The 15775-nt window shown below is 38.8% G+C and overlaps 1 protein-coding gene and 1 long non-coding RNA gene across 3 annotated transcripts; one reads left to right on the forward strand and one right to left on the reverse strand.

The window, feature by feature from the left end:
* The first annotated feature begins 761 nt into the window (after window positions 1-761).
* LOC111025094 (NAD-dependent protein deacetylase HST1-like protein) lies at window positions 762-4819 on the forward strand. The gene is made up of 5 exons (XM_022302947.2): window positions 762-903; window positions 992-1037; window positions 1171-1805; window positions 2865-3012; window positions 4504-4819. The coding sequence occupies exons 1-5, from the start codon at window positions 898-900 to the stop codon at window positions 4515-4517; spliced, it is 849 nt and encodes a 282-aa protein (XP_022158639.1). The 5' UTR covers window positions 762-897; the 3' UTR covers window positions 4518-4819.
* Window positions 4820-7465: 2646 nt separating this feature from the next.
* LOC148210392 (uncharacterized) lies at window positions 7466-10100 on the reverse strand. Of its 2 annotated transcripts, XR_015792160.1 has the most exons (3): window positions 9075-10096; window positions 8026-8828; window positions 7466-7777 (listed from the first exon to the last, which is right to left on the reverse strand). It is a non-coding gene; the product is annotated as an uncharacterized LOC148210392 (long non-coding RNA). The 2 variants fall into 2 exon arrangements; XR_015792159.1 differs by having other exon boundaries at window positions 7466-8828; window positions 9075-10100.
* Window positions 10101-15775: the final 5675 nt, after the last annotated feature.

Consider the following 15775-nt stretch of genomic DNA (forward strand, 5'->3'; position numbering starts at 1 on the left):
AAACAAGAAACTTTTAAAAACGTTTCTTAAAAATTATTAACAAGTGTTTGATCTGAAAATCGATCAAGTTTGAAATCCCCATAGAACGGAACAGACAGGATGACCTCTCTATCACTGCTACCAAAGAATCTGCAAAATAAGGTTAGCACTCCAACGAGCAAGTGAGCCTCAATTCAGTCTAAGCCCAAAGTAGGAATTGATTCAGGTATTACCTTGTTTAAAGGGCAAGCATCCCTATTTATAGGAGCTTCCGACAGTGACATAACAGTCATCCAACCGTTTGCGGAACACGACGTGTTGTCAGGAATAACATGTTGCTTACACACATGCGGACATCTTCAATAGGTCGGCTCACACCTTCGTCAGGTCGGCCGAATAATAATAACAAAATAGGTCGACTCGAAAGCTATATACCGAACTGGCGAGGCTTCAACGATACACAATGTTGTTTTAGATAGATTTGTTTTCTTAATTACTAATACGTGACACGCGGTAAATGACCTCAACCACAGGAAACAACTAAAGTTACAAAACACTTCACCTAATAGAAAATAAAAGTTTTTCTACTATGGTTATAAATGGAATTTGAGATGGCGGTGCTAAAATTGGGGAGGAGAGAGAGAGAAATAAATATGTATATAGGAAAGAAATGATTCTTGGAATTTGGGGAGATCGATGAAGCCAGAGAGAGGAACAGAGAGAGTGGTCAAACCTGCCATTCACCCTACAAACATGGCTTCTTCTTTGGACCCACTTCTCTCCCACATGTCTTCTCCTTATGCCACCTTCTTTTTGGCCCCCTACTTCTTTTACTCTCAACACTTCTCTCCTTCCCCCATATTCATCATCATCTATTTCCCTCATTTTCCCTTTCTAAATCACTAACTTTGAACAGAAATGAAGGTCAGCTTCATCTCTTTCTCAGCTTTCTCTATGGTTCCCCCTTTCGCTTTATTTACACGGTTTGTTTGTTTGTTTTTTCTTTCTTCAGATCTTCAACTGGGTGCACAGGACTTTTCATAATAGCGTTCTCAAGGGTTTTTCTCTAAACTTCTCGTTTTAGCTGACAAATTAGAGAGCATTTTTTTTCAATACTTAAAAAAAGGGGCAATAAAATTGTTCTTCTCGAAATTTTATGTTTGGCATTGAACTGTTGAATTTTTTTTGCAGAGGGGTATGCCCAAAATCGGACCAAAAAGGCTGAGACTGCGATCAATGATGTTGATAGGCATGCATTGCTGAAGCAAGTGGACCTTGATGTGGAAGCCCTTCATGACTGGAGAGATGGCATTCTCACCATTGGCACATTAGGGTTCGAAGCATTGAAGCTCCCGACCGAGCCGAATGAGTATTTGGTTATCGAAAGTGAGGAAGAAGAAGACGACGAAGAAGAGGAAGAAGAAGAGAAATCTTTCGTCCACGAGGAAGACGAGGACATCATTGATTACTTTGAAGACGAAGAGCTGAACCCTTTGATGTTGACCGCGTTTCGACACAAAGGGAAGGATGTAAGCGGCGAGAAAGAGAGAGATTTGATCCTTCGGGGTTATGAGTTCGAATCGAAATACAGTAGGATTATCGAGATTGAGAACGAGGACAAGAAGAAAGGAGGCGAGAGGAGAATCACACTGGCGGATCTGTTCTTGGCAGATGCCAGTGAGGTTGGAATGAGACTGAAGAACGGTGATCAAAAAGTGATGCATAAGAAAACAGCTGATGTGAGAACTAAGAGTAGCCTCTCGTTTGCCAAGAAGCTTATCCCTCGTGTTAAGGAGGATTCACACCCTATTAAGAATTTCCAACGAGTGAGTACTATGCTCTCGTTCTTTCCTTTTAGTTTTTTTTTTGTTTTAAAACGTAAAAAAAAAAGAGAGTTTGGTATGACTTTAAAAACCAAAACATGCTTAATAAAAATTTTAAAATTTTTTATTGCATTTGGTTTTAATGAAAAAGACAGTTTTTACAAATTATAAAGATAGTTATCCAAATGCCATTTTGGATGATTTTTAAGAGTACATAATTTTATAGTTAGAATAAACTTATTACATCTTTAAACTTTTCAAAATTATTGTTGACAAAGCGAAACACATAAAATTTGAGAAAGTGCCTTTAATAGGCTGAAACAACTATTTTTAAAGTCATCCAACCTCACTCCCAAGTAAAATTTTATTTACTGTTTATTTTAAAAATACTTACTTATAAAAAAATTTAAACTTATTTTCTTAAAAAAGAAAAACAAATAATTAAAAAAATTAAAAAACCTACAAAAGTAACATGAAAATTATAATTCCCTAGGGTAGACGAGTACGGTTGAAACCTAAAGTACAAAACATATATCGTATTGCTAATTTTAAGAATGAGAAAAGTGAAAACAAAAGAAAATTAAAAAACATGAAAAAGAAAAAGAACAATACGACAAAAATATTGGCGAACCCTTGTTGTTATACGTGTCAACTAAAGGATGTTACAGCATATTTACAGATTTTATTCCAGAAACAAAAAATAAAAATTTTAACAGATGTCACGACGGAATATTTACAAATATAGCAATATTATTATACTTTTTAAAATATGACTATTTTTATATTTTTTTATTTTCCGTATACCACTTACTAACATTTATTCGTCCATCGTACTAAAGAAAATGCATCTATATTAATCTATCACTAAAGATGTTTACCATCAATAGACCAAATCAGTGATATACGTCTATTACAGACATTTTAAGACTCGTAAGAAATAGAGACAACGTAGGGTTACAAATAACTCTATTACTGACAGACATTTTAAGACTCATAAGAAATAGAGACAACGTAGGGTTACAAATAATGTGATAATCGTGTTATGATGCCACCTATACGTAGTTGATGAGAAGGATGCTGAAGAGGAAGATCCACCCAGAGATTGAGGACAAGATCAACAAATCAGTTGACCACACTACTCAACAAATAGGATCGGCAACCAATGAAGGATTCAAAACCTCGGAATCCCTCTCTCTTCTTCCAACTCAAGGTACATACATTCTATATTCATGGGGTTGCATCTCAAAACTAATTAAACATGAGAGAAATTTATTGAGTCCCTTATCCTTTCAATGTGGGATCCTTAACATGCCCACTCAAGATCATGGTTATTTTGACTCGTATTTTAGGCTATGATATCATATCAAGATTCATGAGTTTCCATCTCAAACTAATTGACTATGAGATGGGTAGTCAATGTCTATTATAAACTTTTATTAAGTCCCTTATTTGTTCAATGTGAGATCTTTAACAACTCCAATCTCATCCTACTATTAGAAGGTTTTAATGGTTCCTCGATGTCCTACTTCTTGGATTGTTCTCATAGCCCTACTATTAGAAGATTTTAATGGTTCCTTGGGGTCCTACTTCTTGGATTGTTCTCATAGCCCACCTTCTGGTTCGACTTATCCCAATGCCACTTTTGAGAGAAAACAAGGTTTCAATTTTTTAACATGGGTTGAACTGAGGTCACCTTAGAAGAGTTCTTTGAATACCTCAAGCTACCTAACTGCCTAGGAATCCTTAATTTATTGAATGCATCTGCGTTTCGATAATCGTTGAAATGTAGCTTTAAAATTTGTATTCCTTGAATAACCCCGACATACATGCTATAAATATGTTTTGTAATTTCTCTCTTATACATCCACTAGTGTAAAACTACCTGCCAAAATTATTCCAACCTCCATTGATTTATCATCCTTAAATGGTTTAATCTTACCTGTTATTAATGGTCCTCAACATAGATCTCTTGGATTATACTCACGTGCAAATCCACACAAGAGAAAACGGATTGAGATTATGTTCAAAACAACTAAATCGATTAAATTAGTCAATTTGGTTGGTTTGTGTCTAATAAACGTCAGTCAAATCATTTTCATAGATCTAAAATGTTTTGACTGATTTGATTACAGCCACCTCAATTTTGGTTTCATCTAAGAATCAAGTTAGACTAGTTGACCTACACTCGTACCGGCCAATAGATTAATCTTACCCCGATCCAACAACCGAACAACGTAGACCCTAAAAAATGTTTCGATCCTTTCCTACTCATCTTCTCATTGTACATATTTCAATCAAGTGAAGGCTAAGATATCATATAGAATTTATTTCATGAATGTCCGTTTATTTTCTTTGAGACATCGAAATCCAATGGGCCAATCTCACCACAACACAACAAAGGCAAAATCCATGTGAGAAGCAGTCAAACAAACGGTCTCAAATCTTTCCCTATCATACAATTGTAGCAATCAGACGGTTGTTGTCATTCAATAGAATTGCAAACTCAGCCAATTATATCTCTTCCTCTGGTGGGCCCTCAAATGTCCAGTCCACTTACGGCAATTTGTGGGACATTTAATTATTTTCTCGACCAAATTTTATCTCTTTTATTTTATTTACTTTTTCTTTTGTGTTCCAGATAATAATTAATTGTGTGTCTTTAACTTTGTTTTTTCCTCTTCTTCTTCTCTTTAATGTGCAGATGCAATCGCCTGATGGATTTAATTAATGATGGGTGTCTTCAAAATTTATGTCTCTGATTCCTTAGAAGTATGCTTAATTATCTTATGGGTAATTAAAAAGAAACAATGTTTATTGTTGTTACTATTTTTTATTTAGGGTCTTGATGTATATGTAGCTTTAATTAAGACTACTTGATTCTGTTTCGAGATATTATTTTTGAGTTTAGTATATTTGTCGTGGAAGTGTGGTTTGTCAAAGTCAATTCTTCTTGGGTGTTGCTTTAGTTGGTCAAGTTATTGAACTCCAACTAATGTTAATTATTGATTTTCTTTTAATTTGTTTTGTTATTGATTAGAAATTTTATACATCATTCAAATTATATTGCAAAGTTACGATCGAAAATGCAAATTGTTGAGGTAAAAATTTGGCCCTTCAGGATTTTGTCAAATTAGCACTGATTGTTAATAATGAAATTAGAAACAAACGTCAACCTGCAAAATAGATAGCACTGAACATCAATGTGGTGCTAGCCGCACAGGCTCCGATGTCCAAGTTAGAATCAGAAGTTTGTCAAGTATGGAGAATAGGGTTTTCAACCTAACTTTAGGGTTTAACTTACTGTTATATTTATAGAAGTCGAACCCTGATGCCCTTAGGAAACACACCATGTTGGGTGTGTGCATCTTGTGGGTTAAATGTTGAACCAAGCTAGGGACCGGTGGCTTGCAGTAGACTTTTACTTAGCGAGGTAGGTTCAGGCCAACCTCCATAGGGCCATCGGAGGGCTTTGTTGAAGTTCTTGGCAAGTGGTCTAAAACTAGTCGGCGCCGACCCCGGGTTAGCTTCGACCGATCCAGATCGCGACCCTTCTGTGTGTCAGGCCTTGGCCTTCCTGTTGATTTCCTTCATTTGGGTCTTTCCTCTTTGAGTCTAATTTATCCTTTTGTAGCTCGCTGGGCTTGACTTGATTTTCCCATAATAATTCCCCCATTCTATACGTTGTGATTCATTGGTGATGTTATAATTACCTCGAGAGTATATTCATTAAATCGGCCTTAAATTTATACTTTCTAGTAGTCGGACTTGGTTGGTTGTGACCTGGTCGGCCAGGACCTTGCAGGGCCCTAAAGCTGGTCATGTCCTAGACCAGGTTGTGCCCTAGATCTGGTCATACCTCGTCATGCCATGGACGCTGTCACACCTTGGATTTGGTCATACCCTGGGCCTGGCCATGCTTTAGACCTAGTGAAATCCTAGTCATGCTTGGACTTGGTCAGATCTGGTCATGAGCTAGGCTTGGTCATGCCCTTGATCTTGTCATGCTCTCAGCCATGGACTTGGTCATGTCTTAGATCTTGTCGTGCCTTGGATCTGGTCATGCCCTAGATCTGGTCATGCTTTGAGTTATAGACCTGTGACGTAGTTCACCTGTCAGGTTCAATTTTGTCTTCCTATAACAGTAGCCTCCACTCTTAAAATATAAGATAAAAGGCATTAATGAAATGCTAGATTTCTATATTGAGAGTACTTGTTGTTTGGCTTTCGAAGACTTTGTTGTTCATGTGCCGACCATTTCTATGGAATAGCAACATATCCTTTTGTTGTAATTAGTTTTAATCAAGTATCTTAGGCTCTACTATACGTTTAAATTTAATAGTAGTCTTTTGCTGGCCTCGGACTCTTGTTGGCCTTGGGCTCTAACTTAGTTGGACTGGTTTGCTTGCCTTTAATACCCTGGGTTTTGTTTATTTGCTTGACTCGTTTGCCCACTTTCAGTTTTAACCTTGCTGGACTCGTTCACATGTCTTTTTTAGTACCTTTGAGTTTTTGATCATTTAGGCTTGATTTGTCATTGATCTTCCTCGGTTTCATTGACTGGCTTCTAGCTTATTGGGTTGCTTTTGGTTCGTCCTTATTTAAGTTCCTTGATCAGGTTTTGTCGTTCATTAACTTAACCAACCCTCTACTCGAGGAGTGTATATTTTAGATGGAGATAATTTCTCAAATAATTGCAAAAAGATAATTAACAAAATTTCAAATGCTTGAAATTCGTTCAAACAAGAAACAAGCACACAATTTTAGAAAAATAAAATCTAACCTATCTTGAAACGAACATGCATTTGTCATTAAATAGATCTAACCTAAGCAATCAGTAACCGGATGCAAAAAAAACTAAATGTTGCTACGAAAAAGAAAGTTTGAAACATGCTAGTTACTTTACTCTGTTGCTCTTTAAGGTAGTATAGTAGCACTATCGCGACATGCATTGTTCTCCCTTAACTTCACCCACCCTTTCGAATGTTGAAAACTTCATGGATTGGTGATATGTGGAGGGTGTTGCCTTCAAACTATGTATGATGGGTACGGTCTACCCAATATCGCATTGTAGGATGAGGCATAGTTGACGACAAGGAACTCAACCATTTTTAAAATGCTACTTGATTCGCTGTCAAACGTCACGGGTTTTTCCATGCTTCCCTCAGATATTACATGTTCTCCGCCAAACCCGACTAGTGGTGTTTGGCTGTTTTTTAACCTCCTGTCACTCCTTTCCAAAGCTTTGTATGCACTCACAGACAATATATCTATAGAACTGCCTCTGTCCACAAATATTCGATGTAACGCCCCCCAAATTTCAAACAACTCAAAGTGGGGCATGTTACTAAAACAACCTAAAAAGTCTCTCTTATACAAGAGATTAAAACCACTAACCACTTTGACAGAGCGAAAACTCAACCATTTTATTTGCTCGACATAAACCTGTGAATTTAGACAAACAAAATAACTTGTCCTCCGTATACAAGTAATACAATCCTCTTATATTAGAGTTAAATCTAAACAAACTTGAGTAAACGACAATAGCCCAACAACCTATTCGATAGTAACTTAACCATGCAAAAATAATAGCAATCAACTAAACGCCTAAATCGATCACGCTTCCGCTGCGCTACATTGAATAATGACAATAAAAGGGAAAAAAATCCAACTAAAGAACTTATCCAAGCTTCCACTTCTCAAGTTAACAAGTTTTAAAATAAACAAACTTAACATACTTTCAATGGATCTGATGATCTAACTTTTAACGAGAAGTCAAACTCAGTAACAACACAAGTTAAAGTTTTTTCTAACTGCCTGAACTTTGCACAATCAGGGTTCTAACAGAATACATAACCCAAACAGATAAACTCATAACAACCTATTATAAACCCAATTAAACTACACAGAAACTAGCCATGGTCTTTCTTCTTGACTCTCCTCCACACCATCACCATGAACGTAACTCGAATCCTCACCTGAAAACAATAATTGGAGAGGGGGGTGAGTATAAAAATACTATGTAAGTAGCCGTCTCTAACTATGCACAAACAACATGCTCAACATAAACATTTGTTACAAAATATTAAACTGGCATTCACGCATCACTAAATCATAATGCTCATTAACACACACATGCAATCAACGTAATCGCAACAACATGGACCAATAAATCACAACGGTTAATCAACACACACCCCCAAGAATCCAAGATATTAAGACTCACGTAACTTCTATCACAAAGCCTGTTGGTCTCTAACTCCTTTAAGCTGACTCTAAGCCATCACACTATGTTAGTACTCCAAGTCTAACTCTTCGATTCATATCGGCCCTCGACATTTATCCCCAAGACCCCAATACTCCTCTATAGAAGCTTGGCGTTCGACCTTTACATTTATCCCCAAGACTTCGAACTGAGCTCCTCTAGGCTACTTCTAGCCCATCACGCTTTGTTAGTCCTCCAAGTCTAACTCTTTGAATTGAATCGGCCCTTGTCATTTATCCCCAAGGCCCGGACGATTACTCAGCGTATTGGTCCTTGACCACCACCACATCAAGGCCCATTGCTCATCATGCCAACCCTCGACCTTTTGTACTCGAAGCCTCGACACTCATCTCTACAAAACAAGCGTGGGTAACGTAAATCAAATTTTGAATAGGTGTGGGTAGGTGCCGAACGCCACAAAAATGTCGTCGTCCGCATTTTCCAGTACGGAAAAATGCTGAATCCGCTACCGACGCAGCTGGATGTTGAAGACAGGAAACAGGCTACCTACTCTAGGCTATTACGGGTTGTGGGTTGCTGCCGAATGGCCGAGACGAGGCTACACATCACCATACCACCGCGAACACCACAAATCCATCGAACTGCCGCGTTTAGTGCAGAATCGCTGGTGGTTGCTAAGCTCGGGCCACGTGGGTCGTGCAAAATGAAGCTTGGCTGCATGAGCTCGCACTGAAAATGCTGGAATCTGCTGCAGATTTGTGGGTTAGAGGTTGCAGAAAATGTGCAGAGATAAAAATTCTCACCTGAAAACAATAATTGCAGAAGGGGTGAGTGTAAAAATACTCTGTAAGTAGTCCTCTCTAACTATACACAAACAACATGTTAACATAAACATTCGTTACAAAATATTAAACTTGCATTCATGCATCAATAAATCATAATGCTCATTAACACACACATGTAATCAACGTAATCGCAACAACATACATTGATAAATCACAATGGTTAATCAACACACACATACAAAGATATAAGATATCAAGACTCACGTAACTTCGACCACAAGGCCCGTTGGTCTCTAACTCCTTCAAGCTGACTCTAATCCATCACACTATGTAAGTACTCCAAGTCTAACTCTTCGATTCATATCGGCCCTTGACATTTATCCCCAAGGCCCCGACACTCCTCTATAGAAGTCTCGCATTCGACCTTGACATTTATCCGTAAGGCTTCGAATTGAACTCCTCCAAGCTACTTATAGCCCATCACGCATTGTTAGTCCTCCAAGCATGACTCTTCGAATCGTATCAGCCCTTGCCATTTATCCCCAAGGCCCCGACACCCATTCGTAGAAGCTTGGCGTTCGACCTTGACATTTATCCCTAATGCCCCAATGACTCCTCAACGTATTGGTCCTTGACCGCCACCACGTCAAGACCCCATACTCATCATGCCGACCCTTAGCCTTTTTTACTCGGAGCCTCAACACTAATCTCTACAAAACAAGTGTGGGTAACGTAGATCAGGTTTCGAACATGTGTGGGTAGGTGCCGAACGCCATAAAAATGTCGCCGTCCACGTTTTGCAGTACGAAAACATGCCAAAACCGCTGACACTGCTAGACATTGAAGATAGGACATGAGCTACCAACTCTAGGCTGCTACGGGTCGTGGGTTGGAATTGAACAGTCGAGATGCCGCCACACACCACTGTACCATCGCGAACAATGCAAACCTACTGAACTGCCGCACTTGGTGCGGAATAGCAGCTGGTGGCTATGCTTGGGCCACCGTGGGTCGTGCGAAATAAAACTTGGCTGTATGAGCTCGCACGGAAGACGTCAGAATCTGCTGCAGATCTGTGGGTTGGAGACTGCCGAAAACGTGCAGAGAGATATGAATCTGACCTTGTGTAGTAGAGCTAGCCTCGTGATGGATTGGTGCGTGGTAAGAACCACCGTGGTTGCTTGGCCGCACCACCGTGTGCTAGGGTAAGGAAGGGAAGGAAGAAGAAGAAGGAAGAAGAAGAAGAATGGGGAAAAATGTTAGGGTTTCTTTTAGTTTTCTTTTCTTTTAATTTATTTTCTTTAAAATGTTTTAAAACTAAAAATCAAACATTCCCAATTTTAAAAGAAAACCCCTCTTAACTTGTTTTAAAACTAATAAGCCCAATTCCTAAATTTTAAAGGAGCAACAAAAAAAAAAGTTAAAACTAATAAGCCCAATTCCTAAATTTTAAAGGAGCAACTAAAAAAAACCAACGACCCAAAATAAGTAGTCCATAGTTACATGCTAGTAATTAAACTAAAATTCTCAACAACTCAAAATAAAAATAATTAACTTAAATTCTAAAACTCAAGAATAAAATAAAAAAAGGAAAAATTAAATTTCCAAATTGTTGGTATAAGGTTCAATTTAAAAATCTCTTCCCAAAACTTGAAAATTTAATTTATCTTAACCCAACGAAATTAAACTTCATTCTAATTTACCCTAAAAGTAGAGCTCCAACTTAGAAATCCAAGAATTTAATTACCGACTTAGGGGAAAATCCAAAAGGCCGAATTTAAGTCTTTTAAGATAAACTAACCAGAGGCGTGTTACAAACTACCCACCTTCAAAAACTTTCGTCCTCGAAAGTTGACTGGTTGCACAACTCTAAACGTCGGGGCATTACATTCGATGAACTTTAACACTGGCTATCTTTACAATGATGATCAACGTGTTGCTCTACGGGTGATGCATATTGGCTGCTTCACCTTTCGAGAATTCAATTTTTAGGGTTTGTCATGCAAAACAAGTTTGGTAGATCTCATAGCCTCCAGGGTCTACCCTAGCCTCACTAACATATGCCTTTCTCGTTCTGCCAGATTCTCCTCTAGGAGGTCAACCTATTATTGTCCTTATCTCCCTAAGATAAGACTTGTCGTCCTGGTCGATCTTCATAGTTGGTAGAACCCTCCATGAATTGAGGTGGCCTTTTTGAATGAAATCTTTTTATTTCTTCTTTGAGATCATAACGGTCCTATGTTGAACAACCATGATGTCAATGGAAGAGGCAATATCTCCCTTTAGTTCTCTTGTGAGATGGTGCTTTCATCTTATCAGGCCATTTGAGAAGTTTCTTGTCTCTTATCTCCATCGGTCGGCTTCTGTTGTGCCCTCTGACAAGCTATGTGACAAACGCCTTTGCATGTTCTTTTTGACTTCCTCTACAATTGTTGAAACCATATGCGGCTTGAACTAGTCAACTTGAACGAGAACACCCTACACCTGATGGTTTCTATTACCTTGTAAATGTCCATACACTAGCTATTTGCATTGAGATGGTCAATATGATCTGTCAAATAGTTGTACTGTTTAATGGCTGAAGTTTGAACTTCGATGTGGATTTTTTCCTTCATAATTTCCTTCATGAACGGTGAGTCGGCTTAATCTACGATCTTTTCAAGGTTACACCCTTTGTCTTTTCATTTTTCTTTGGGCTTCTTTGACTTCTCAGTCCGTTCTTGTATGTTACGCTGCAATCTTTGTCAATAATGGTGCGCCTGAAGTCTGATCGGCTATTTTGGTCGCTTTTGCTCCCGCTGTGTGCCACAGATTTCTGTTTCTACGTGGTAGTTGGACCTAGTCGATTGGGAACTTTATCTTCGTGGCTTGTTGTTTCCTCCCGACTTCAATTTGCTTTGATTTGGTAGATGGTTTGTTGACTCTTAAATATCTTTGATTTTTTAGAGCTCTAACTTTTCGTGTGTAACGCCCCGCGTTCTCTGACTCGTTTATTTTAAGCAATAAATAGTGTCTTTGGATCTTTCCCTAAGTTGATAACTTTAATTCTTGGATCTTCTAACTTCGAAATTCTAATTTTTGGCTGAATTAGAATTAAGTTTAATTTCATTGGATTAAGATAATTCAAGTTCTCGACCTGTGTAGGAGATTTTTAGTTAAATCTTAAATTCACGGTTTTTAGGACTTTTCCTAAATTCTACTTTTGGATTATTATTCTTGGGTTTTAGAGTTTAAGTTAAATATTTTATTTCGAGTTGTCATGGGTTTTATTTGATTTCTAAAGTGAAATTTTGGGCTTGTTGTTTTGGGCCATTGTGTTATCTATTTGGGGCCTCCTTTGAGAATTGGGATTTGGGCTATAAGTGTTAAAACAAATTAAAGAGAAAGGAATTAAAACCAATTAAAAGAAATAGAAAACCCTAAATCTTTTATTTTTCCCCTTTCTTCTTCTCCTTCAAAACTCCTTCCCCCAATTTTCTGCCGCCAGCCGCCTTCCTCCTCCAACGATACAGCTCCCTCCGGCAACGCCTTAGACATTGGCGGTCGGCAGCAGCAGTGATGGCCAGATAGCAGCGGCGTGTCTCCATGGTTTCCGATCGGTGCGCAGCCCCTCCCGTGGTCTTCAACAACAACGGCGTCACGCTTGTCCCGACGCATGACGACAGCTCGAGCCGAGATCTGTGACAACGATGTTCGGCGACACAAAGCAGGTCGCGCGAGCCCTCCTTTGACGTATCTGTGTGCGACAGCGTGGTGATTCTACGCGAACGGGAAGCTCGACGACTGGCGCATAAGTTTTGAAGCAAACATCCTCCGTCGGTCTCCTTTCCGATGATACCCAGCGGCTGAACGACGGCGTGACGATTAAAACTTCTACATTCTCCGACGACAACCAATTTCAGCATCTGAATAGTCTAGACCTACGACATGGAGTATGTTTTGTGACATTTTCTTTGTTCTGACACGTTCTGTCGTCAACCCACTCGTATTCGAAGCTCGATTTGCGATACCCACCCCGTTCGGCATTGTTTCGGTGTTGACCCACTTCTTTTTGGACTCAAATCAGCCTTACCCATTCCTTTTCGGCGTAGGAGCAACAAGCCCGAGGCTTCTCGAACTCAGTTTTGAAGTGCCGAGCTCATTCGACATCGACCCACTCTCAACCCAAGTGGTCTTAGTGTGAGTTAGTAAGTAACGACTCACCTAAACTCGATTTCAATTATATTTAAGTGTTTCTAATCGGTTACTAACCTTGAGATCGTACTTCTTTTGATGTAGGAAGTCTTCGACAAGCTTAAGAGCCTTAGGACATTTGTTTGTAAGTAGTTTCTTCTGGAGAGATTGGTTGTTGTGTGCTGATATGATATGGTTGGTTGCTCGTGTACCCATGTGTGATATTTGCATGATTGCTTATCTTTGTTATCATTTAGTAAACGTCATTGACAAGACTGTTGATATATCTCGGGAAAATTATGTGGTGGTGTGAATAAATTGTAACCAAGTAATCTTGGATGACTATGTTCGAATTGTTGTTGTGGTTTAATTTGGTTTTCATGATGAATATTGTATACTAGTACTAAAATTTGTTGTTTCGAAAGCATATTGAAGATTTATGAGAAATCAATTGTGTTTGATGTATGCTAGACATCTATCGATTATATTTTGGTTAAGTTGTTGGTTGTGCCTCTTCTGTGAACGATGCCTATTGGAGCTGTTGGATCATGTTGGACTATTTTAAACTGATTGGTTTTTACACATGATCATTTTGGTGTATCGCATATTGGACTGTTATGAGATTATTGATGCATGAGGCATGGCATAGTAGCAAGTAGGACTTTTGTGAGAGTTTTGAGACATAACAAAGTAAGTAGACAAGGGGCGTGTGCGTGCTTTAATGTGTGTCAGATGACCTCTAATGTGCTGTTTGGGATGTTTGATATTATTTTTTATGCGTTGATGTGTTAGGTAGCTCACGGTTGTGGTAATCTGCATACTTGGAGTGTTGTTGAATATTTGTCGGTGATAATGGTGTAAATTCTGTTTTGCTAAACTGCTGAGAATTGCTGTGGGGATGTTTGTTGTCTGAATATGCATGAATTGTTCGGCGTGTTTCGTGTGTTTATTATATCTAGCGATGCTTATTGAATATTGATGTTGAATTTTAAGTGTTTTGGGTGAACTGTGTTGGGCTCTAATTGTTTAAAATTTGTTTGGTTATGCTTTGTTGTGACAAAACTCATTGTGGAGCTATTGTTAAGAAATGTTATGTTGTGAAAGTATGATTGGTTTATCATTTCATCAATAGGATGTTGTTTATGTTGTGGAAGTATGCTGAATTGTGTTTGTGAGCTGAAAGACGCATAGGTCATGGCTTTAGAAAGTATATAGTAAGATTCTGGTGAGAGTTGGATTCTTGGAGAAAGTGAATGTGTGAGTGTCAGGGCCTCGACTATAAATGGTCGGGGGCTGATACGTCACTAATTGGGTATCGAGGCCTCGGGTAAAAACGGTCGAGGGTCGATACACCAATATTGGATAAAGATGAGTGTCGAGGCCTCGGGTATAAATGGTCGAGGGTCGATGCGAGGAGTCTTTTGAAAGGAATACTATTGGGGCCTTGGGTAAAAATGGTCAAGGGCCGATAGATGGTGAAGTCATCGGGGCTTTGGGTAAAAACGGTCAAGGGTCGATGCACAGTTCAAGGCCTTGGGGATAAATAGTAAGGTCGAACGCCAAGCCTCTGTCGATGAGTGTCGGGCTTTGGGAATAAATGGCAAGGGCCGACGCGATTCGAAGGAGTAAGCCTTGGAGGAATCAAGAAAGAGAACTAGTGTGTTAATATGTAAGGATGAGTTTGACATGTACGGTACATGTATAGTTAAACGTTTGCATAAACTGCTTCTTGTGATATGTTTCTATTTATTCAAAGCTCGAGAGTTGTGATAAGCATGATATGTTGATTCTTTGATAGCATGATACGTTGTTTCCTTGATAGGTATGCTGTTGTGCGTGACCATTCAGATAAGGGCTGCTTACTGAGTACTGTGGTCGTACTCATCCCTCTTTTTCCCCTCCAGTTTGCAGGTATCGAGTTAGCTCTTGGGATGGTGATGGCGAGGAGGAGGCTTGATCGGAAAGACCATTAGCTATGCTGCGTGCAATTAATTTCTTTTAGTTAGGATAGTTGTGGCTATTTAATCGTGTAGTTGAGTTGTTAGCGGTTGGTCTTGTTTAGTTTTATGGTCTAAAGGATGTTGTAAGGTTGCCGATTCATTATTCTTTTTAGAGCATTAATTTTGTTAGCTTCTTGAACTACGGGATTGTAACCTACTTAGGATATTTATGAATACATTTGTTTAAGTTGATCGTACTTGAATTAGTTTTTTGCTTCATTGTCATTCGAGATGTTAATATTCATTTAGTGGATGGTTTATAGTTATTAGAGGTTTCCTTGAAGGGTTTGGTTGATGTGAAGTCGGTATTTTAATGGTTTTTCTGTATGGGATGTGAGTTCTCTTAAATCTTTAGTGGTGTTGTTCTAATTACTCAAGCTCTCGTGAGTGTTGAAAATCAGAGTAGCGCAAGAGAAGCGTGGTAGCTTTATTGCTTAGTATTGTTGTGAAGACAATTCTCTTGTTTATGTGAAAATTTTAGGTAGTCTTAGTAACGGTGCCTGTTTGGAAATGGTGAAATTCCTGGGGCGTTACATCGTGAATCTTGGATTAGTGTAGGTCATCTCACATCATGTTGTTACCTCAACTCCTGCTACTCGAGCCTGCTCATAAGAAATGATATATCTCACTGCATTCTTTCGACATTCTCTTCCAACGCGACTAATTTGCTCCCTTACTGCTCTTGACCCTCGGTTGGTTCTCTCTATTTGAGAATTTGTCAACTTGTTTGACCTAAGACCTTCTCTAGCATGTATAGTTCTCAGTTCACCTTCCTCCTCAAATGGCATTCGT

The sequence above is a fragment of the Momordica charantia genome (genome assembly GCF_013281855.1).
Source record: "Momordica charantia cultivar OHB3-1 chromosome 7 unlocalized genomic scaffold, Mcharantia_2.0 BLBB01000007.1, whole genome shotgun sequence".
Lineage (NCBI taxonomy): Eukaryota > Viridiplantae > Streptophyta > Magnoliopsida > Cucurbitales > Cucurbitaceae > Momordica > Momordica charantia.

Bases quoted from the DNA above. Each gene is read 5' to 3' on its own strand.
- LOC111025094 (XM_022302947.2), top strand. The intron at 1,038-1,170 runs GTTTTTCTCTAA...TTTTTTTTGCAG, and splicing joins TCATAATAGCGTTCTCAAGG to AGGGGTATGCCCAAAATCGG. The intron at 1,806-2,864 runs GTGAGTACTATG...ACCTATACGTAG, and splicing joins CTATTAAGAATTTCCAACGA to TTGATGAGAAGGATGCTGAA.